The 23,838-nt window shown below is 37.2% G+C and overlaps 1 protein-coding gene across 3 annotated transcripts in view; it reads left to right on the forward strand.

The window, feature by feature from the left end:
- Positions 1 to 23,838, forward strand: part of CCDC68 (coiled-coil domain containing 68) — a 50,051-nt gene that overhangs the window by 12,205 nt on the left and 14,008 nt on the right. For 2 of the 3 annotated variants that reach the window (XM_029228376.1, XM_029228394.1), the window contains exons 2-7: positions 4,612 to 4,820; positions 5,951 to 6,037; positions 7,575 to 7,715; positions 8,713 to 8,838; positions 10,389 to 10,517; positions 16,071 to 16,153. In XM_029228376.1, the coding sequence (XP_029084209.1) occupies positions 4,704 to 4,820; positions 5,951 to 6,037; positions 7,575 to 7,715; positions 8,713 to 8,838; positions 10,389 to 10,517; positions 16,071 to 16,153 (683 nt within the window). In that variant the 5' untranslated portion in view covers positions 4,612 to 4,703. The remainder of the gene's footprint in view (positions 1 to 4,611; positions 4,821 to 5,950; positions 6,038 to 7,574; positions 7,716 to 8,712; positions 8,839 to 10,388; positions 10,518 to 16,070; positions 16,154 to 23,838) is intronic. The other variant, XM_029228385.1, reaches the window with a different exon arrangement.

Raw genomic sequence — 23,838 nt, forward strand, 5'->3', positions numbered from 1 at the left:
TTTTGAAAATTTTATCTGCTTAAACTACTTCTGGCAGAAATAAATGTTAAGATAGATTTTCCCCCGGACGGTAACGCCATATGGCAATTTGGACTTTCCTGGCTTAAGTTCCCCTTTGGTTTCTTTATACAAATGAAGGACTGTGATCGTGAAAGTTTCCTGAACCAAAAGAGAAATGGGATTTGATTTCCTATAAATAGAGTTGCATATAAACTTTGCAACCAGATAGGCATGATCTACCCTCTCTGTTATGGACTGCTTATTTTCTGTGGTTATTCATAATATAGAATAATCGGAGCAAGAATTTTAAGAGTTACTGTCCATTGAGTGCCTTCTGCAACCAGGGATTTAAAAAACTCTTCATTTTTTACAACTCTAGGTGTTATCACCCCTAGTTTACAGATATGTAAGTCGGGGCTCAGGTTTTATGTAACTTGTTTAAGTTGGCCCAACCAGTGAGGGGAGGAGGGAGGATGTTTTGAGAAACATCATTGGTTAAGGAGCAGAATTTTTTTTTTAATTGAAGTATAGTTAATTTACAATGTTGTGTTAGTTTCAAGTGTACAGAAAAGTGATTCAGTTATACATATAGATATAGATATTCTTTTTCAGATTCTTTTCTGAAAAGAAAAGGTTATTGCAAGATGTTGAGTGTAGTTCCCCCCTGGGCTATACAGTAGGTCCTTGTTGTTTATCTATTTTATATACAGTAGTGTGTATATGTTAATCCCAAACTCCTAATTTATCTCCCCCTACTCTTATCACTATCCCCTAACCATAAGTTTATTTTCTATGTCTGTGAGTCTATTTCTGTTCCATAAATAGGTTCATTTGTGGAGCAGAATTTTTTGATATTAAGAATAAAAGTCACGTAAGAGAATATATTTTAGGATGTATAATGTGAGGCCTGATGCAATTGTCAAATTATGAAAGACTGAGAATGCAGTGGGATCCATTCTAAAGAGTGATTAATTCCTGTGATGAAATGCCCCTTATCATTCGGTAATGTACACAATTATATAACACACTAAAAAGAAAAGAGAAGGTAAATCAAACAAATGTGACTATAGATCAAGGGCGATTGAATTGAAGAACAAGAAAACAACTCAGACCAAGTCAATTGCTTTGCTTGCCTCTATTTTCCCCCTGCTTTTGCTCCCACCTGCTGCCATACTCTACCCCAGGGGAGGGCAGACTTTTTCTGTAAAGGACCTGTTAGATAGAAAATATTTTAGACATTGTTTGCCATGTATTTTCTGTGTTGAATCTACTCAACTGAGCTGTTATAGTGCAAAAGCAGCATAAACAATATGTAAGTGCACGGCCATGGTTATTTTAGAGTAAAACTTCATCTGTGAACATTAAATTTGAACTTCATATAATTTTCATGTGTCCCGAAATGTTATTCTTCTTTTGATTTTTTTTTTTTTTTGAACCATTAAAAGATGTAAGAACCATTCATAAGCTGTCCTAACAAGCTGGAAGCCAGACTGGGCTCCCCGCCGTGGTTTGATGACCACCACTCCAGCCTTTCCACCCCTCTCTCATTTCCAAGCACATCGTTTCTTGTCTCTGTGGGCATTTCTTTTACTTCCAGCATTTAAATGTTGTTTTGGACTAAGAACTTAATCCCGGAAGAGACTTCAGAGGACCAAGTAACAGAAGTAGTTCCGCTCACATTCTGCAAAAAACAGACATGAGAGCTGCTACGGCCAAATCAAGTTCCCCTGAAACAAATAGAAGCCACGGTGGCTGTCTAAGAGGATTTAACATAAAATGGAAAATTCTTGGCATACTCTGTCAATTTCATTGAAGATTAAAGGATAAATGCAGGACTTTGAGTCATCCCCAGAAGCTATTTAGTTTTAAAGTGATGCTAGCAAATATGAAAATTCTTTGTGTGTTTTAACAGCATAGGTCATTGCTAAATTTTAATTTTTTTCCCACTAGGGAATCTGACCTTAATGTGATAGAAACAGTCTTTATCTTGGTGTCCAAAAGACAAAGGTTTGAGTTTCAGCTCTGTTAGTTTTACTGTGATCTTGGGTAAATGAATAGCACCTACTAGATTCTTGGCTTCCTTATCAGTAAAATGAGATTAATAATCCTACCTTACAGGACTTTTATTTTCTCTTATTTTTTTAGTCCTTTACTATTTATTATGAAAATTTCAAAGAGAAACAAAATAGTAGAGGACTGTAGGGATCCCATGTGCCCTCACCCAGCTTCTACAATTCCGTGCATTTTATCAAACTTCTTTCATTTTTACCTCACCCCATTTTTTCCTCTCTTTAAATACTAGAGTAAAATACTCTCTTTAAAATTTCAAATGTAATATTATCTCACCTGCAAATATTTCAGTATGTATAACTAACAGAGAAGATCTTTCTAAGGAATATCAATTCCATTATCACACCTAAAATTACAATAATTACAAATAATGCTTTGCAAAACTGCAATAATTCTTTAACATCATCTGTTATCCAGTCAGTGGTAAAATTCCCCTACTTGTTTCAAAAATGTCTTTATATAGCTGGTTTATTTGAATCAGGAGCCAAAGAAAATTCATATATTGTATGTGGTCATATGTTTCTTAAGTCTCATAATTTCTGGCAACTTCTCTTCTCCCCATCTTTCTTCATATAATTAATTTGTGGAAACAATAATTATTTGCCCTGTAAAATTTTACATAATCTGGATTTGGCTGTTTGCAACCTTCACCTTTGTAGAGTCATTGAACCGTTTCCTCTTTCTCAGATGTTTACCGTCAGTGGATAGAGGGACTGCATACTTCATAGGTGATGCTTTCTACTTGTGCTTGTACCACATCTAGAGAACATAGTGTCTGGTTGTCTCTAGTTTTCTGTTAAGGTTGATTAGTGGGGTCCCTCGAGTTGATGCATTCAGAGTTCATCAACCTCTCACCTAATGTTTTTAGAGCTGGTTGATGACTGTGGCTTAGATCCATTACTTCACAAGGGGTTGCAAAATGTAGGTTTTCTAATTCTATCAGTCCTTTTGGGTTTATTAGCAGAAATTCTGTAGCAAAATTTTCCTAATCAACTGTTTGGTTACCAAGAAATACATGGTAAATTCATATCATAAAGGCAAGACCAATGCTTGTTGGTATCCCCCTCACCCCTTTTTCTGGGCTAATTTTTAGTATAATCGTGGCCCGTTTCCATTGAGTTTGAGGATTGGTGGTGGTGGTGGTGGTTTTTCTCTTGTCAACATAATTTCAGGAATTAAAAAAGTTTTGATATGTTTTAATCCATCACAGTCATTCCTCTTCAGGTTGGTTTTTGTGTCTTATTCAAGTAGTATTTGGTTACTTTTTTGCTTTCTGGTATGACAAGATACCTTAGGCTCACCTTGTATACTTCTTGCTCCAGATCTAAATCACTCAAGAAGCCCTGGTTGCATTTTAGTAGAAAATAGTGTACTGAGACCATAGTCTGGGCACTGGTAGTGTTAATTGCTTCTGTTTCTAAATTTTCAGTGGATAGACTTGGAATGTACATTTTTAAAGGAAAATAAATCATTATTTTCTACTCATGGTTCCAGTTTGGATTGTAAGGTTTTTACGTAACATTTTTGGTTCTGATTTGGATTTCTTCTTCTCTTATGCTAAAAATCTTGGTTCTTAAGACATTAAGACAATGACTTCTTGACTTCATTCTACATCATGCATTTAAGTGAGTGAGTCATGTGAATGTGTGCACACACATATAATAGTTTCAAAATAGCAATACCAATATTTCCACTAAAAGTATTATTAGTGAATACGGTTTAAGATTGTTTTGGGGATTCTTTTTGTTCTTAGGACATATCACATCTGGGAAAAATAGTCCCTGGTGCATGTTTTAAAGTCACTTCAAGTGATTCATGAGGATATGCCACCAAGTTTGTATGCAGATATATTCATTTGTTTTATTAGTTTTTTATTTTTGAGGATTTTATTTTTTCTTTTTAACTTAGTTTTATTTTATAATTAGGTAAAATAATTACATTTTTCAGTGTCAAAACTGTAAATTACAGATTTTCCCCTTCTATCCTACTCTCTCTTCTTAGAGAAATTATATGTATCCTTTTCTGCACCATGCTTTTTCACTGAATAAATATATCCTAGAGAAAACTCTATAGAAGTAGGTAGTTCATTCAGTCAGTCCCTTTTCTGTGGGCATTTGGGCTTTTCCAAATCTTTTACTATTACAAATAGCTCTTGAGTAAATGGCCTTTACAGGCTACTGAGAGTTAAATAAAATGCAGTACATTAGAGGTCTCTGTTAAGTATAAAGTGATATACATACATGTATGTAAGTTTTATATATATATATGATTTTGTTATATTATTAGCCCCACAGACATTTATTAAGCACTTACAGTGTGCTAGAATATGAATAAGGTATAGTCTCTACTCTTGAGGTTTTATAGTCTAATTGATACTGAATGAAAAGAAAATTTTCCCATTTTTCATTCTCAGTTTAATTTTTAAGTTTCTAATCAATGACTGTTTCAACTGGTGTTGTTTTAATATTAAATTAATTCCTGGAGTTTGGATATATACAGATTTCCATAATTTATAATATTTTTTACTATATTTGATTACAGTGCTAATACAGAACTCCTTTCAGTTTACAAACCACATAATTATAACATCAAGGAGGGTAGTTTTGTCCAACTGATTTGGGCTGGGCTTCACAATGACAGCAGTAACAGTGACCACGACAGTTCCCCTGAAGGGGAAGATAGAAGATAATTCTGCCTCGTATGAGTCCACATCAGCTCACATTATTGAAGAAACCGAATATGTGAAAAAGGTATGTGGGCACTGGAAATCATGTTACCATGGTATGATTTTTTACAATAAAGTCTGATATGAATTAGTGGGCTTTGTCTCTCCCTCCCTAGAACATGTGAGGAAGAACAAACCTAGCTTGGCAAAGGACAACCTTGATAGCTGAAATTTAAACACATGCATTGTCATTTCTCTTGAGGGTATGAACCTCTGTTCCTACACTTGGACTAAAACTGAATAAAGGGCCAGGAGGGTTCAGAACACCTATCAGCACTTAATTTGTCCCACACTATTCACCACTGCATCCTACTGTTTTACATCATTTCTCAGTTCTTTCATAAGTATTGATACTTTGTTGCCAAGTAGATATTTATGATGCCTGCTGAGTTTCTGTCTCTCCTTACCTTGTTCCTTCTCAAGCAGTTCAGAGCGACTATCGCCAATGACTTGTACATGTTGGCATGTTACTTCATTAAAAATGTGAAATCTTATGAGAATCCAATGATAATGTCTGACAAAGGTATATATTCTCATGAACTACTTTTTAGAACAGATGGAAAAATTTGGACATAGCTAGTTTGTGACTTAGAGCGATTAATTTATCTTTGAGTGTCTTGCAATTCCATAGGTCACCAAGACACGGGGCTTGTATTTCATGCATAAATTTGTATGATCTCCTCTGAGTAATTATTCTCTAGTAATTATTAAATAGTAGTTATTCTCTAGTAATTACTAGAGAGTAATTATTTTGCAGTAATTATTGGATAGTAATTATTTTGTAGTGATTACCAAATAGTAATTGTTTTATAGTAATTACCAAATAGCAAATTAGTACTAAATTACTATATAGAAAAAAACAGAACTAACTAGTATTAAATACTAATTACTAAATTGTAATTATTTTGTGGTATAATATTCATTTGGGTTATATTTTAGGTTTGCCTAAGAAACAGTTGTAAAGACCAAATGCTCATTTTCTGCAATCTAAACAATATTAGCCTAAATGCAATTTAGGTTGATGACAGTTATTTAAATCTGAGATTGACATATATGTAATACTTCCTAGATAAATTTGGTACCCTGTAACTGGTATAGAAAAAAAAAGTATTTGGTGTTAAATGCCTTTGAAAAAATATTTTTCTTTTCTTTTAGATTCGAACTACTCTGGAAAAGATCCGAAATCAAATATTTAAAGATGAAGTAAGACATAATAGTACAAATCACAAACAAGATGCAAAGGTAATGAATTCATCAAAATGTACCACTTTTATTCCTTCAGTAAATGAACGTAAAGCCATATAGACTTCCTTTAAATAACTTTTTCATATTATTAAATTATTCTTTGAATGATGAGTATTAAATATTTTGTTGGTATCTAAAGATGTTAATGGGCATATGTATATTTAACTACAGATGTCATTAGTAGGATCAGATTGGAATGGCCAGGTCTTACTTGAATATTTTAAACTTGGCTTACTTATCTAAATTGTATGGGAAGATATTGGCTCAGCCGGGGTACATATAGGTTCACCTGGGCCACACCAATGGACACCCAGTTGAAGCCATTACGCTGCGTGATCAGTCAATAAGCTTAAATGCACCCCTTCCCCTGTGACCAGCCTTTTATTCTTAAGGTCAAACAATGTGCACTTAGCCTTGTCTGGATTATGCCAGCTTAGACCTCACCTGAGCCACATGCACCTCATCAATGTCAGCGTTATCCACTCTGCAGGATGGCCACAGAGAACACTAGAACATAGCGTAAGATGTATAAACAGAGTCTTCTTTATCATCCTCAGCTCCTAAACTAACACAACTCACTCCAATTATTTTCTTAAGTGCTCTGAAACTGAAAAAAAGATTAATGTTTGTGAATGATAGGAAAGATCAAACATTCAGTTCTGACTATGTTGAGTTGCCTATCAGAGTGGAGGTTTCTGATGGAAGTTGGATTATCTGATTCTAGAGTTGAGGGTAGAAGTCTGGTATAGAAGGTCCAGGCTATGGGGTAGAGATTTTGGGAGTAAGGATGGTATTTAAAGTTCTGAAACTGGAGGAGATCACCGAACGTATCAGTGTGGATAGAAAGGAGAGAAAATCTAAGCATTTAGTCCTGAGATTTATGATATTTAGATGTTGGGAAGAAGAAGAATCCATCACAGGAGGCTGAGAAGTGAGGCTAGTGAATTAGGGGGATAAACAGGAGAGAATGGAGCTACTGAAGACAAGGAAAAAAATGGGTTTTAGGAAGTGAGGAGGGACCGCTGTGTCAAATGGCGTCCGTGGGTTAAGTAACTTGAGGGCTAGTTATTGACCATTGGCCATAACAATGGGGAGGTTGTTGGACACCTTAATAGGAATAGCTTCCTGGGAATGCAGATGAATTGTGTTGCCAGTATGTCTGCCTCGGCCATCTCAAACCACAGAAGGTCAGCAGACAAGTTAGATTAAAAAACAACAACAACTGGCTTTGTGGGTATCATTTATCTCCTTAAAAGGTCTTAATAGTATATTTTAAACTGTAGGGAATATAAAAGGCATGAAAGATGTACTTCTACCTTCCTTTTAATATAAGAATCTATTCAAATTTGAGCAAATATAGAGGCCAGCTGGGTTTCATCTGGAACTTCCCATTGATATTTGAGATTCAAAAGATTTATTTGTGTTGATCTGAATCTTCCTTGACATATGTAATACTGAGGGATAATTATTGTTATCAAAGTTAGTAGAGAAAAGGAAAAGTCAGGTGAATGATTTTCTTGTTTGTTCTTTTCAGCACTGTCGACACGTTCAAAATGGCTTTGACTCTGAAGTGGATCCCTCTTGTTGCAGTTTGGATCTGCTCCTGGAAAGGATAAAAGGAAAAGACCTACAGCTCTTAGAAATGAACAAAGAGAATGAAGTGTTGAAAATCAAGGTATGAGCAATAGGAGAAATTTCTAATTTTGTACTTTGTGCCAGTAGGATAGATTTGTGGATCTGTGAAATTAGATAGACATCCACACACATCCATAAATCCACACGTGTGCTCACATACTTAGAGAAGCACTTTTACAGTTGATCAATTAAATCTCACTGTTTTATTTTGAAGGCGATTTTTATTATTAAAATAATTTTACAAAAGTTCAATGGCATAGTTTCAGTTGTACAAGATGAATAAGTTCTAGAGAGTCCCTGTACAGTATTGGGCCTATATTTAATACTGTACTGTACACTTAAAAATCTGTTAATGGGGCAGGTCTCATGTTAAGTGTTTTTACTACAGTAAAATTTAAAAGTCTTTCTATATGTAATAATTAGGTATTAAAAATTACATATTAATTAGAGCACTCAGTCAAATGTCTCATTGTTTTATTTAGCTAATCTATTGTTGGGTGCCTTATATTTTCCTTTTTTGGCTTATTTTATATACAGTCCTACAGTGATTTAGTAGGTAGATCTTTGCAGCCATCCTTGATTATTTATTTAGGTTAAATCTTTGAAAGATTCGTGACACTTTGTCGATATTGCCCCTAATACTTCAATCTTGTCCTCCTTCTATTTCAGGAAATATGTCTTTTAGTACTGTTGTGGCCAATGATACGAAAACGCTTGCAAATACGTGTATAAGCTGATGCGGCACTGGGGAACACTTTGCAGGGGTGTGGTCTATATATGCAGGGCACTGATATTCATAGAGCTCGCTTTGGCCTGGCCAGTGCAAATCACCTGCATGACAGCCCCAATAAATAGGGTGTTCTCATTTTATGTTTTCTTCTTACCAGATAACAGCATCTTTCCTCTTACCCATTGTCTATGAAGGTGCAAATGGTACAGTTACAGCCTCTGTGTTTCTGGTTGCCCATCAAACAGTTCTGTCTTTAACCCTTTTTATTGTAAAAGTCAAAACATGCACAGTGACCTTTTGTTTCTAGCTCGAAGCCTCCAGAGAAGCAGGAGCAGTGGCTCTGAGAAATGTGGCCCAGAGATTATTTGAAAACTATCAAACACAGTCTAAAGAAGTTAGAAAGAAGCATGAGGACAGTAGACACTTACTCCAGGTACCGAGCTAGCAGCTTGCATACTGGTGGACTAACCTCCAAGCTGTTCAAGTCTCTCTTCTGGGGAGGAGTTAGATGTGAAACAAGCAATGGCCACGTGACTTGGCAAGACCTTGGAAGGGCAGGCTGCCCGTCTTCTGCCCTGATCTCCCCCCACCCCTGTTTAGCCTGGTACCCGGATATTATGCCCCCCTTGCCCAGAGCCCTGCCACCCAGCCTAGAAATCAGGGCTGGCCTCATGACACTGGCCAGTGGCTTCTCTTCTGGTTCTGCCTTTGACTAACTAGGTGACCCAGTTTGAATCACTCTGTCTCTCTGACTTGACTCTAAAATGAAAAAGTTGGGCTACATAAATCGCTTCAAAATTTTTTTGGTCCTGGAATACATTCTTCAGAGTAAACGAACAAAAACATGTATGTGTATGTACGTATATATATATATCATATAAAATTATGTATTTTATATTTAATATATAAATTAAAATTTAAAATCATACAAATATATATGTGTGTGTATATGGGTGTCTCTATATCATAGACACACACCTACACTTTGTTTGTTTTTGAATCTGAAATATGTGTCCTAGGGCCAGTAAAACTTTATCTGGAGAATGTATTCTAGGACTGGAAGAGGGAAACGTGTGTATGTGTGTGTTTGCCAAAGCTCAAAACAGGGAAGCTCATTCAGGCACGGGTAGGGCACCTGGGTCTCTGCCAGCTCAGGCCCTAGGAGGGTCCCCAGGGAAGCACAGTAGGAATCCACTGCATAGGTGACACGCCCTCAAGCTTCAGGTTGGGGTGATGACGGTCACAAACTCCTAGGCACGCAGGGTGCAGGTAAAGTACCTATGTGAAAGAGTGAGCAGGTGTGTGTGGACGGGAGTGCCCATGTCCCAGCAAAGGGAGCGTCTGGGCAGGAATGCCCACCTGGTATATTCAAGGGAAGTCAGACAGTTTTTTTTTCTAACCGTAAAATCTTGAGTTCTATTAAACACACAAGCAGATGTGGGTGCGCATGTCAGTTACAAGTCAGTTGGAACACTCCCAAGTGTGGCCTATGGGCTGCCCGCTGAAGACTTCTCTCCTATGTCGTTTAGTATAACTCCTGCTATACGCCTAGGAGATAACCCCCTGACACAGTGGGGATAATTATTCTGCTTTTATGACACTTTCTGGTTAAAAAGAAAACACTTTTTACTTGAACGTATAAGATTTTATTTTTGTTCTAGATAAGTTTTGTTGAGAAAAAGTCAAAAGTTTTGCTTTTCTTAAATTTTTGTCTCTCTTTCTTATACCAGTTCACAGAGTATGCTTTATGGTAGCAAATGTCAACATTCTAGAAATAATATTTATATGTTATTAATTCTCCATTGATTTAGTGTTGCTGTAGTCCATCAGGTTTATTTTGAAGAAAGACTGAATTCAAGGAAGTAATTCTAAACAAGTGTGAATTATTAAATTTTTTTGGCGACTCAGAAAATTTTAGAGGGAGATAACAGCTGTATAGGTTTAATGAAAACAATAGTCTGATAACTGTTTTTCTGACAAAAGGTTAACACACTTGAAAAAGAACAGAAATTGAAGCAACATGTTGAAAATCTGAATCAAATTGCTGAAAAGCTTGAAGAAAGACATAATCAAATCACAGAACTGGAGAATCTTGTACAGAGAATGGAACAGGTAGGCCTCTGGAGAATTAAAGGGATTTCTTCCTGACAGGGTTAGGGTGAGAATTAAAGAAGATAATATGAAAATAAATAACATTAAGTGAAAGTGTTCTTTGCAACTCCTAAGATCTTAGGATGTACTCAATAATGTTCATTTCTTCCCTTACACATTTAATATGATGTGTATTGCAGTTACTGATTTACCTCTTTACAAATACTGCACTCGAATCATTATCTGTCACTTTTTTTTTCTCGTAAATGTATGGCTTAGAAAGGGGAAACATGTGAGGCTATGAATAGAAATGATGGAAAAAATCACAAAGTCTACCTACTGCTAGTAATAATATAGCGAATCCCTGTAATTGCAGCATTTTTATGTATTGGAGTCAGTGAAGTGTTTATTTTTGGCCACCCAAGTCCCCTTTAGATTTATAAAAACCTATGACTGCCCTAGGACAGGTATAGTTCACAATTAAGAAAAGACTTTCTTGGGACTTCCCTGGCAGTCCAGTGGTTAAGACTCCACGTTCCCAGTGCAGCGGGCACGGCGCACAGCTTGGCCAAATTTAGGGAAGAGTAATAATAGAACAAAAGTTATTAAAAGTTTCATGCAGTGTTCCTTTAAGTAGCTGCCCCTCCAAATACACACAAAAGGTTAGCACATAAATTTCGTTTTGCATGCCTTAGAATTTAGATAAACCAAGCAATATTTTTTAATAGTAAAACAAACCAGTAGAAAACTGGCATCTTTGAAACTGAGTTGGAGTAGATAAGAATACAGACTTTAACTTTAGTAAATATTGCCCAGTACATTTTTATATTTATTACATGAATTCCCTGATTTTCCTCCACTCTGCTCAGTCTTAGTTTTTTTTATGAGTCTCCTTGAATTGAGGCTATTTCAGAAATATCACTTCAAAAGCATCACATTTCAACATTCAGGATATTTGCCTGAGAAACCGTGAGTAATTTTTTACATATTTCCCAAGAATTTAATTTATAACACTGTGAGTTTGGCTGAATTTGTGATCTTAATGAAGGTCCTATGAAGAAATCATGAAAATTAAATAAGCCCAACCTTAACTGAATCTAATAATAATAATATACAGCTACATCTGTGTTGTACGGTGGGTGATGCTGAGTGTTTTACTTTAGCCAAAATCACAGGGCTAGAATGTCCTCAAGTAGCTGGTTTGCCCTCGTGTAACAGTTTATAATTATGATGTTTTGGACAAACTGTAACACTTGGATGAATACTTTGCAATGTTAGAATATTTATCCTGTAATAAATAGTTTAGCAAACTAAGACAGCACAAGGAACGTTTGCATTTCGGAAAGGAAGACAATTCTGGAATGCAAATAGGGTTGTTTAATCAAACTACTTGATTAACCAGCTTGACATTTAAATGTAGATTTGCGATCACCTCAAACCCAGTAACACTGGGTCATGTTTACTGGTCAGCTGTCAGTCCCTGAAAGTTAACAAAAAAAATAATGCAATGTAATTTCTATCTTCTAGAAACCCCAGGAAATCTGTACTGGATGTGAGTTCATCTCAGAATTCCGGAGTATAGTCACTGGACTATTTATTCAACAAATATTTGAGCTCCTACCGCCTACCAGGCAGAGCTCCAAGCTAGATATCTATTTGTGAATGAACCAGATACAGTCTCTTTGTGGAGACTGCAATGTAATATATCTGGGTTGTGTGAGACTCAAGGAACTGCCCAGATCTCCTTTCATTCATTCTCCCAGGGGTCCTTAGGGAAGCTGACATCCAACTGAAGGTAGGGATGGACCCCAGAATAAGGTTAAGTGGCTTAGAGACTGGCAGAGATTTTTGAGAAGTGATGGCCTAGCATTTGTCTTGATATTGACCCATAATGGAGAGCTGTCTCTAGGAGCTCTGTGACATAGTAAGTGGACAGAATGCCCATCGTTCAGCAAGGCCATGCAGGAACCTTCCAGAACATTCTAGTTCAGTGACTTCTTAGAGTGGAGTCTTTTGGAATATCTGGGAGGTGGAGGTAGTGGGGATGCAGTGGAAGGAAAATGTGCAGGAGTTTTATCTTTATTTTTTAAACATATTTAGTTTAATGTAAAATGATCACGCAAATAAATAAAACTATAAGAAGCAAAGCTTGGTAACATCTTGGTCTAAGGAGATACTGAGGATAAAGGCTGTGATGAAGGGTTTCTCAGGAGGGAAGTGTGTATCGGAATGAGAGGAGGGGGTACTGAGACCCTTTGTATTAATAAGAAAAGGCCATGAGTTCAAAAAGGAAATGAAAATTAAAAATAAACATCCACAACAAAGATTGATAAATACTGCCCTGGTTGTGGGCACCCCCTGGAGAAGGATTCATTTTCTACTCACTTGCACGAGCCACTGCTCCAGTAAATAGCCATTAGTGGTATGAGGTCTGGTAATGAACGCATTACTTAAAACCTTCACCATCTGTCCCACTTTAATCAGGAATGCAGTGAGAATGAATTCCATAAACACAGTGATAAGCCGGCAAAACCGCCCAGTAAGAGCATTTTAATACGGCATATGTCCCTTTGGCTGGCAGCGCACTTCTGTTGCATCATATTTGCTTTCCAGTGTCATTGATTTAGCTCTATTAGCATTTTAGAGCTCAAAGGCTCTTTTGAGACCACCTAATTCCTCCTCATCATTTTATAAACGAGGACAGTGCGAATGAGGGACTATTCCACCGTCCTCCACTTAGCAGTTCACAATCCTTTCCATTATGCCCACATCTTCTCTGATGTGGGATAAAAGGGATGCCATTGGTTCCTAAATCATTTAGATGTTAACATATGGCAGTGATTTAAGTTGGTGTCCACTCCACCATGATCAATAAGGTGCGGGAGCTCTTACGCTCTTCAGAGGTGTGGTTTTGGCAAGAGTGGATTGCCCACTGGGTGGTGCTGTGAACGCCTTTCCCTTCCCAGAAGACACTGTCCCTGAGAAGTGCTAGCTGATGTAGTGTGATTTTCCGTGTTGTCAGAGAGGCAGCATTAAGAGTCCAAGCTACAAGGACCTACTGTATAGCACAGGGAACTCTACTCCATATTCTGCAATAACCTATATAGGAAAGAACATGAAAAAGAACGGATATACATGTATGTATAAATGAACCACTTTGCTGTACACCTGAAACTAACACAACATTGTAAATCAACTATACTCCAATATAAAATAAAAATTAAATTAAAAAAAGAGTCCAAGCTAAATACTGGAGGCTTGACCAAGGCAGAACATTTATTTGTCCAGCTGTCTGGTCTCCTTGAACCCTGGTGATAAAGATTCATGAATTGAGAGTAAGTCCATTAGAAAGAATGTTTGTTAAACACCATTTTTCCTCCTATAAATTCAAAATATATTATCAGTGATGTGTTTCTTTGATGACCCAAGTGTCATAATAAGCTTGCAAAGAGTATCTTGATCCCTCAGATCAACTAAGGCTACACCAGAACAGTATCTAATATATGTGACAAGAATGCTACAGGAAATTTTTGAAAAAGTATAAATTTTAAAAATAACAGAGCACATAAGATATGAAGTATTTGGCACCTTCAAATTATTATATATTGAGGTCCTAATATGTTTCAGAGAAGCATGTAGACCTTTCACATACATCTCCAATCATCCCAACATTTCAATATAGATAGTATTATCCCCATCTTAGGGATGTTCAAAAAGTCAAAAACATGACTCAAACAAATGTAGAATGAATACATGTCAGATGTTTTAGTCAACTCATTAATTAATGAGGGAACCAGTAAGATTGTAAAGCTGGTTTAAATAAAATATTTTTTGAAATTGGCTATTTACATGCATTTTGAGAAAAGGAATGTAGAATAGGATTACTAGGTTAGATACAAAGGTAGTTAATATTCTTTAAGGCAATAAACCATAACCTTTGGGATTACCTTTTCTACCAGGCAGAAACCCACAAATTAACATGCAACTTCACAAAGTCAGGGCTCTAATCAAATAATAAATAATAAAGTCACACGCAAAGAAATTCTCCAAGAGAATTAAAAAAATCCTTGTGTCAGGTTATTAAACAATGACCCAATATGACATTAAAATTATATATTTTGATTTACAAGTTTTGGTTAATTTTTCTTAACAGTGATAAGGTCTAGAAGGGTTAAAACCTTGGCAAAACTTAACACAGTCACCAAGTTTCAGAACCAGTTCTGTCCATGTCCAAAGACATTCTGAGATTTTTGCTATAATGGCACTGTCTTGTATTTTACCCATATAAATACTACAGAAGGAATGATTTTAAACAGCATTGTAAATACTGTCAAAACATCTATTTCCATCAGATATAAAAAAACACAATCCCCCCAGCTTGGTTTTTCATGGACTCGTCTATTTTCCTGTTGGATGTAGAGAGTTTGGTTTAATGGTGACAATCAGACATTTCTTTAGGGATTCTTTCACAATGTCAACATTTCTGTTATATCCTAATTAGGAAGTGACTTTATCACTTATGACTTTGATCTTTCACTAAATATACATTTACTACTTTTCTACCTCTGACAGATGCCATGTAAGCAGGTAGGTATCAAGACAAGTGCAATAATATCCTTGGATACCAACAACTCAAGATTACGGGAGAAGCAGGTGGAATGATGGGAGAGCCAGTGTCTAGAGAGAGATGGGCAGGCAGTTAGCATTTAGGGCGGGATGGAGAGACAGAAGAGAAGTTTGACTGAGCAGTGGACTGGGGGAGGGGCCAAAGCAAAGCTCTCCAGAAAAACGTGGGCAGTGAAGACAACTAGTCTTGATCTGTCCTTGAGCGGCTTACGTTACCGAGTCCAAAACCGCTCTGCTCGCCGCACGACAGGCTAATAAATCGGAGACGAGGTGTTGAGGCAAGGAACACGACTTTATTTGGAAAGCCGGCAGACGGAGAAGACGGCGGACTAAAGTCTCAAAATAACCATCTTATCGGGGTTTGGATGCCAGTTTCTTTTATAGCACAGAGGGGGAGATGAGGAAGTAAAGTAAAAAGGCGTAAGTTTTGCAAATATCACCTGGAATGGCCAGCCTCGGGGAGGGGATGTGTTAATTTCTTCTTTTTTGCAGCCATCCACGGCTGGAACAGGGTCTGGATGTTTCCCTGATCAAAGGCAGTTTGGTTTAACATTCAGACAGAGGGGCAGGGTTCCCCGAGGCAGGCCGTTATGTATAGACAGTATCCTTTTAGTGAACAAAAGCAGTGGAAAGCAAAGGTTAAAGTAAAAGAAACAGATTCAACATGTATTCAGACCTGGCTCTTCCCTGTTACACTTGTAAACCATGCTGGAGAATGCCTGCCCCGGACTTCACTGGGGTGGGTTGTAACAGCTCTGTATGAAATGAGCTCTTTAGCTCAAAACATATTTCTAGTATTACAAGAAGCATCTTTTGCGAACAGTTTGCAAGAATTCCTTGCTGAATACACACGCACATAGAGAGAAAGAGAACGAGAGAGAGAAAGAGAGAGAGGGAGAGAAATAAAGGAAAAGAAGTGAGCAAAAATTGTATTTTATTTTCTCCTAGGAAAAGAGAACACTGCTAGAAAAAAAACTGTCTTTGGAAAACAAGCTGCTGCATCTCAAATCCAGCGCTACCTATGCTAAAAGGTTTGCAAATCTCCTAAGTAAAAGCAGTTCCTGATATCTTTCCTCTCTTCAGGTCCACTGACCAGTGGATAGAAGGCAACTATCCCCCAAGGGAAAGGAAGCCTGAAAGTGCAGGAGGAAGGGAGATTTCTTAGCATTAACAGCCCGTGTGCCTCTCCCTCCCTACCCACTGGGGAATCTGGATGGGGCAGAGGTCACTGGGGGTACAGGGAAACAGGTGTGTGTGGTGGCTCGTTAATCCTTTTGAAGAGTGAATGAGCCTGTCCCCTCCCTGTTTACCCTTGGTGCTGAAGAGGATCCTGTTAAGGTCTCCATTCCCCTGATGCTTCTGATTTTGTTAATGGATCTCGGCTACAGCCGGCCTTAAATTAGCTAGCCCGCAAGTGGAATTGTAAGATAGTTTTGTCGTGCTCCCAACTTTGTAGAGAATGAAGGAAATACTGTGAAAAGCATCCTTAGTTCTTGGGACTTACTTACAAATACTCGTAATTCACAAGCAGTCCTGGTCCTTGTGTGCTGGGGTAGGGATGGATTTATGGGTTGATGGATATCGAATGGCTTGACTACTCGGCTGCTGTTAGAAAAATTCTCTGGAATAACATAGAATAACTCATATCATAAGAAATTTCCTGAACTTTTTCTTTTCTTTTTCTTTCCCTTCTTTTTTTTCTTTTAATTCTAAGCCTACCACAATCATTATATATTCTGATATAACATTCAAAGTCAAATCTATTTCAAAATCTTAGTTTATCCATCTAGAGCTCTTGCTCTAGGCACTATTATGAATCTCAAAATGTACACATTCTTATTCTCATTTATTCAATAACGTCTGCTCAGACATCACTTTCTCTTGGTCCTCTGGTTTTTTCCTATCTCCTTTTCCTTTCCCATTATCTCTCTTTCTCATCATTGGACCTCATAAGCCAAAGTCCAGAACTGGGCTGACCCTGGCAATTGTACCTACATATTTGAAACACACTGGGATACCACTGATATTAATTTCCTCATACGCTTCCCTGTGAACACGCATATAGCCCCAGAAGGTGGATTTCTGAGTTTCATAGCACTGTACTCTCTGTAGAGAATAAAGGAAATATTATGGAAAATATCCATAAGTCTTTGGAATTACTTGTATATACTCATAATTTTAAGTAAATTTTTGGCTTACCTCTTTTTTTTTTTTTTTTCCCCTAAAGAGAGCTTTTCCATGCAGCAGAACTACAGCTGGTACACTGTGCCTTCCATTAAGAGTCCAGACAATGAGTTTGATTTATTCTTTAAAACATGATTTTTTATTGATAATAGAGGTTTTGTCAGTCTTTGAGCCAAAAATGTAATGGTTTTAAAAACCAAACTGAGCTATTCTTTCAGTTCTATTATATATGAGCAGTCAGGATAAAGAATTCTCAAAAAGCTCTTGAGGAGGTTTTAGAAATATCTTGAGGGAAATGGAGCTTCTGTGTTTCCAGAAAGGTGTTTGAACATCCTGGCTTGTGCAGTTTTCATAAATTGTAGGTGTCACAAATATTTATTTTACTTGTTATTTTGAGCCGTGCGTAGAGGTATTCACTTTGCTAAGTGACAAGAAAATGAAATCAGTATGAGTCAGATTCTTTTAGTTAAAGCAACAGAGACTTGGTTAAGCTACCATAAATAGGATTTCTGTTAGGTTAAGACTGAATAGATATGGCCATAAAGAAGATGTACTCGTGGGCAGACAGGAGGACAACCCTTTAGCACCGAATGTGATTTGAAAAACCAGATTATTTTGCTGATCCCACTTAGTGATGTGTGTTTATGCAGTTTCACTCTTTTCTTGTTCTTCCTGGATGATACATTACCTTTTCCCACCATTTTTCACCAGCTGGTTTGTATTCTCTGTATTTTCCTTTCAGATTCCAGAGGAAAGAGTCTGACTGGCCTAATACTACTTCCTGTATTGGACAGATAGATCATCTTGACCAACCCCTGCATTGACATCCAACCAATAGCCTTTGGCAGGCGTCCCCTCCCATCTTTGTGGGTGGCCTCCCCTTACTCAAAGAATAGCCTAGGGCTTCTTCCCTGAGCAGGGGGCTATGGGTCATTTAATTTCCCTTAAACATAGATAGTTTGATAGGTGCCATGACTTTCTTGAATTGCAGTGAGTTTCATTCTACAATTTTGATAAAGAGATAAAAAAATTCAATATGTTTTAACTTGGCATTTCTAATATTAGAAAGCATCTCTGAGGATGATAACTTTTAAGCTTTTATAATTCAGAAGAAAAAGAGTTTCTTCTTGCATGTGGATATGTATGTACCATTATATTAAGCTAATCCTCACAATTACTTTTTTTTTAACATCTTTATTGGAGTATAATTGCTTTACAATGGTGTGTATGTATATGTATAGCTGATTCACTTTGTTATACAGCAGAAACTCACAATTACTGTTAACGAGAGTAAAAAGGTTTGGCAGAAGCATCTTTTTTAAAAACAAGGTTGACCCCATATTTCTACTACCATCGGTACTGACACATGCATAGTGCCTTTCGGTTTATAAAGTAACCTGAGGTACCTTATTTAATTTAGTCTTTCCATGGACCTTTCAGGGAGGAAACAGAGTTTCTAATTGGTTACATGACCTGTCAAGATCACTCAGCTTTCCAGAAGTTGTAGGGCTGGGAGTTTGTGCTCTAGTATTGCCGTAGCAAAGCCTGTGCTTGTTCTTCTATAGAGGAGACTTGACTTTTTTTCTCTTATTTCTGGAAACTCCAGAGACCTTTTCTCTGACTGGTTTCCTCAGTCCCCTGTGAGGCTACGAGCAGAAGGCAGTTTTCCAACTTTTCTCTCTGCCCTGTGATGTCACAGACAAACACACAGGCCCATTTTAGAGTTATCCCTTGGGGAACACATTTGGGCTTTGTAAAGACTAGTAGTGTGTTGGCTTCAACATACCTGTAGAAGCTGCTTAGGGATGGTACATTCCTTAGAGGAAGAAACAGGGTATCTTGAAGATGTGGTTGCATGTCGAAGCATACTGTTGTTACTTACATTTATCTCTGGTAGTTTTGAGGGCTGTCTTAAGCACCCCCATCCCCCGCCCATTTAGTGCTACCACTGAAAACAACAATGGGGAAGATTTTGACTGGCAATAGTAATACGTATTCCTGAGTTCTGGTTGAAATGTGAACAGAGCTATACCTACGTCTTGTTTATTCTTTCACCTTGGTCTGGCCTGGGAAAGGTAAGGACCTGGCGCCTCCTATTCTTATGGTTGTGATTCAGTTTCCCTCTCTTCCACTGGGGACTCACATTTAGTAATGGCCACCATAAAGGTCCAAAGAAACATCAAATCCTAAATAGCAGGAAACCTGAGTCCCTGTAGACTCTAGTATGATTTTTTCATAGCTTCAAAGAAGCTCCAGGATGCCACCAATCTCACTATCTTCTCTCTCAAGTGGGAATTCCATATGGGGTTACTCATATGCCCAATGCTATGAGTAGTGTGCCCAGAAGTAGCAGCATCTGGTACATAGTTTCAGCTGCCACTTTTATTGCATTCATTTTGTCTCTCAGTATCTAGCTCTTTTTATTTCTTCTGGAATTTTCATTCCTATAAACAGCATAATGCATTAATCCCTGATAATAAGTACAATTTATAAAGACTTAAAAGGGTTATGTTCTGGGGCTCTGCAAATATGGCCATCCTCATGTTCTCATACCCTTTGCAATTATGTATTTATGTACCCTGAGTTCTAAGAAAATGTAAGATCATTTACAAAAACCACATAAAGTAACATAATCCTTTAACTGGAAATAGATTAGATGAGAAGGCCAAGGAGATACAAGAACAGGTAATATAATGAGGTTGGCCCACAAAATGGAAACACGTGCTCACAGTGGACCACTGACTCAAGTTTAAATTTTCTAGCAGCCAACCCAACGAGAAAATTATGATTAGTTTTGTGATTCACAATGTCCAAATGACTAAACCCAACCAGTTCTTTAGGAAACGTCCAGTTCTTTTTAATGTATCTATAAGGCCAGAGAGAAAAATTTCCAGGATATATTCATAAAAAGTACCATGAACGATGTCTTCAACAAAATCATTATAGTAAACACAGAAGCTGTCCCTCAGAAAATACTTTTAAAAAGGTTACCATGCCTCCAAAGAACAATTTAATCAAAGCCATTTGAACAGCGAGCAGCAGAGGGAGTGTGGCAGGACTCAATAATGCTGCTTCGGGTGGTGGACGTTAACCCCAAAATAGATTTTAAAGTATCCTGACAATTGGATGGAGAGACAGTCCTCCATGATCTTGATTTCCTTTGACCAAGTCTTTCGCAGACATTGGCCAGCAGAGAGATTGAGGATGTGCTTCTCGCCTAGTACTTATTCTACCGTTATCCTGTGTTACTAAAGACAAACCATTTGTTTTCACATTTCTGCAAGTTAAAGGTAAGATTGACTTCCTCTCTTGAACACTAGGGAATCTAACATGAAGAAGGCCAGAAATGGTACTCTGTTCACTCTCCATCCGTAGTGATTTGAGAGAGCATCTTCAGTTCCCTTTCTCAAAAGGGTGGAGCCAGGGTTTACCTTTCTTTTTGTTTGGGCTTTTTCTATGCTCCCATTGCCATTTCTAGGCTGTGGACTTTCTCAGCTCCAAGCCTAGCATCTATAAAGCAAAAAGAAAACCCAGGGAAGTCACCATTGTGTTGTTCCCTGGATCCCAAGGTCCCGAGCTGGTGTTCCTTCTTCTTTCCACCTCTCAGAGTCTTCTTGTGTTTGTTGATGTATAATGTTCAGGTTTTGGGTTGACTTAACAGGAAGAATAGGGGAAAACACATCTTCTACATCTTTCTGGAAGCAGCAATTTTCAATTCTATTTTAATTTCAACATTGACTTTGTATTTATATTGAGGCATTGGGAAGCAGAGCATAAATCCTAGATACAGACGTTTGGCCTCCTTTCCTAGGCCTGGCCTTCATTATGTTTCTTCTTACTGTTTTGCTTTAGTACATTAAGACTGAGTGCTTCAACTGAAAGATAAATAACAGAGATTAAAGGGAGCTCAAATGCAGCTTATTTAGCTATATTCTCACATTCAAAGACCTTAAATGGATGACTAGGTTTTCTGTTTATTGAACAAACCTAAGAGATTTTTTTTTTTTTGCAACTTCCTTAAATCACTGTTCCAGTGTATAATGCAGATATGTCTGAAACCCCTACGCTTTCCAGAGTGCTTCCAGAAATACTTTTCTTCCATCTTAAGACCTGTTTCAGATTTTTATTTATTTACGGTGAGCTTGATGGTAATATTCTCATGAAATACATGGGGAAATTTCCTGAGTTTTCTATTTTGGAGAACATATCTACCCACTCCCATCCTTCTAAAGACTTTTTTTTCCTTTCAGTCCCCGAATTCTGGGTCATCATAAGACACGATGAGACCATTTTGAATACTCACCTTTAATAATATACAGTATTTTCATATTTTATGAATTTTCAAAGCCGACCTGGCTCCGCAAAGCATCCCGAGTTCTTTCTCATTACTCCCCAGGAAAGTCCTGAGTCTGGCTCCTCTTTCCTCCTTTTCTTTTCTCTTTTTCTCCCTTCTCTCTGGAGCAATTTTGAATCTTAGCACCAGCTGTGGGCCAGATTTCCGTTTGCCTCCGTGTCACTTTGATCCTTATGTCCACAACTCATCTGTTTTTGTGAAGTGCCTTTTTGAGTCACTTTCTAATTTTTATGCTGAGTTCCTGTCCCATTGATTTGTAGATGTTCCTTATATATTCTGGATACTATGCCTTTATTAGTCATTTATGTTACCGAGATTTTGAGGCTATCCTACTTACTCTGATTTGATGACTAGAAGTTTAAAATTTTTGTCTAGTCAAACTTATATTTTACTTTGCTGTTAATACTGTTCTAAGCTCTATTTGAACAATCTTTCTCTATTCCAAATTCATGAAGATGCTCTTCTGTATTATCTTTTGAAAGTTTTTTGGGTCTCCAGTTTTATCTACATGGAATTTATTTTTTTGATGAAGTGAGGTTAGGATTAATTTTCTTTTTCATTTTTTCCTATGAGTATCCAGTTGTCACAATATCATTTGTTGAAAAGACCATCCTTTTATAATATTCTGTAACATCACCTTTGATATAAATTGTCTATTGGTCTATCTCTGTTATATATATGTATATGTAAAATGAAAGTAGCATGGATATAGCATAATTTGTTTTATCAGTCTCCTATTGATGAGCATTTAGATTGTTTCCATTTTTTAATGCTATGAACAATAATGAACTACATTTCACATATATTTTGTGACATACGTTGTGTAATTGTACAGTATTTTATAATATAAATTATTTCATTCCATAGGATAAATAAATAGTAATGGCTATCATTATACATCATTTGTACTTGTGCAAACATTTCTATAGTTTTATAGAGATTAATCTTTTCTACAGTAAAACAAACTCTTTTTAAAGCTCTCTCATACAAACTGAACAAGGGAAAAAATCAAGACTGTCTTAAATATTGCAAATTGCCTGAAAGTTACTCGGCTTTGAGTGACTTTACTGTATATTAAACATTATTGAGACAACTGTAGTGGATTAGTGCTGTGCTACTCAAAGCACTCAAAGCCTGGCTCATGGACCAGCAAAATCACTGGAACACCTGGGAGCATGTTGGAAATGCAGACTCACAAGCCCTTCCCCAGCCTATTGGATTAGAATGTGCATCTTAACAAGATCCCTGACAATTTAACAAGATCCTCCAATGCATATTAAGTTTGAGAAGCAATGTTTTAGTACATGATGTAAAACAAAATGGAGACTCTTTTTAAAAAAATGAGAACAAGTTCCGCCGTAGTGTCCCATGAATTTCTATGACCTTTGTAATATTTGCAGAGACTGTGAAAATCAGAATTGCGATTGAATTGGATGTTGGCTACTAATTGTGAAACCTTAATAAGCTAAAATAATATATTACTTTATAAAACGCTCGTTTTCAGAAAGCACATTCACTTTATCTCTTTAAGTGTACAGTATAATCTTTCAATGCTGTAAAGGTAGGGATTGTTATACCTGTTATACTGAGGCTTAGAAAGGTTATGTGACTCCAAAATTACAATGCTCCCAAGTTTAGTGGTCTTGTCTCAAGGCATTTTGCCTCAAACTCTAATAATATTGGCAAGAAGAGAAATAGTCAAAAGCCATGTAATCAATACCTAAATGGAGCTTTGGGAAAGGATGAATAATCTAAATTCAAACTTCACTCATCTTTCTTCACCATGGTTAATGTGGAATCAAAATATTAGCTGGAATTTAATTTTTCTTTCCTTGCCTTATTTACATGTAGTAGAATTAACAAAAATAGGAAGCCAAAAAAAAAGACAAAACAGGCAATTCACAACCTATACTAACCCCTGTATCCTTGGAAGTTGGCTTCTGATATATGTGTTAAGTCTCCATTCCTGGCCCCATGTTCTAACCCTACTATCCCATATGTGTGTGCTCTGATGGATGCTAGGTCTGTGGATGCTCTTAGGTGAGACGGAGTAGATATATAAGTGCTTCACCTGGTTCGATGCAACTTGACTCAACTACCTGCTGGAGGGAGGGAGTCACAGGTGGCCAGAGAGGAGCTTTTGACATGAATTGATCCTCTCATTCAAGTTCATGTCTG

The sequence above is a fragment of the Monodon monoceros genome, unplaced genomic scaffold (genome assembly GCF_005190385.1).
Source record: "Monodon monoceros isolate NGI ecotype Baffin Bay Population unplaced genomic scaffold, NGI_Narwhal_1 Super_Scaffold_1, whole genome shotgun sequence".
In the NCBI taxonomy this organism is placed as follows: domain Eukaryota; kingdom Metazoa; phylum Chordata; class Mammalia; order Artiodactyla; family Monodontidae; genus Monodon; species Monodon monoceros.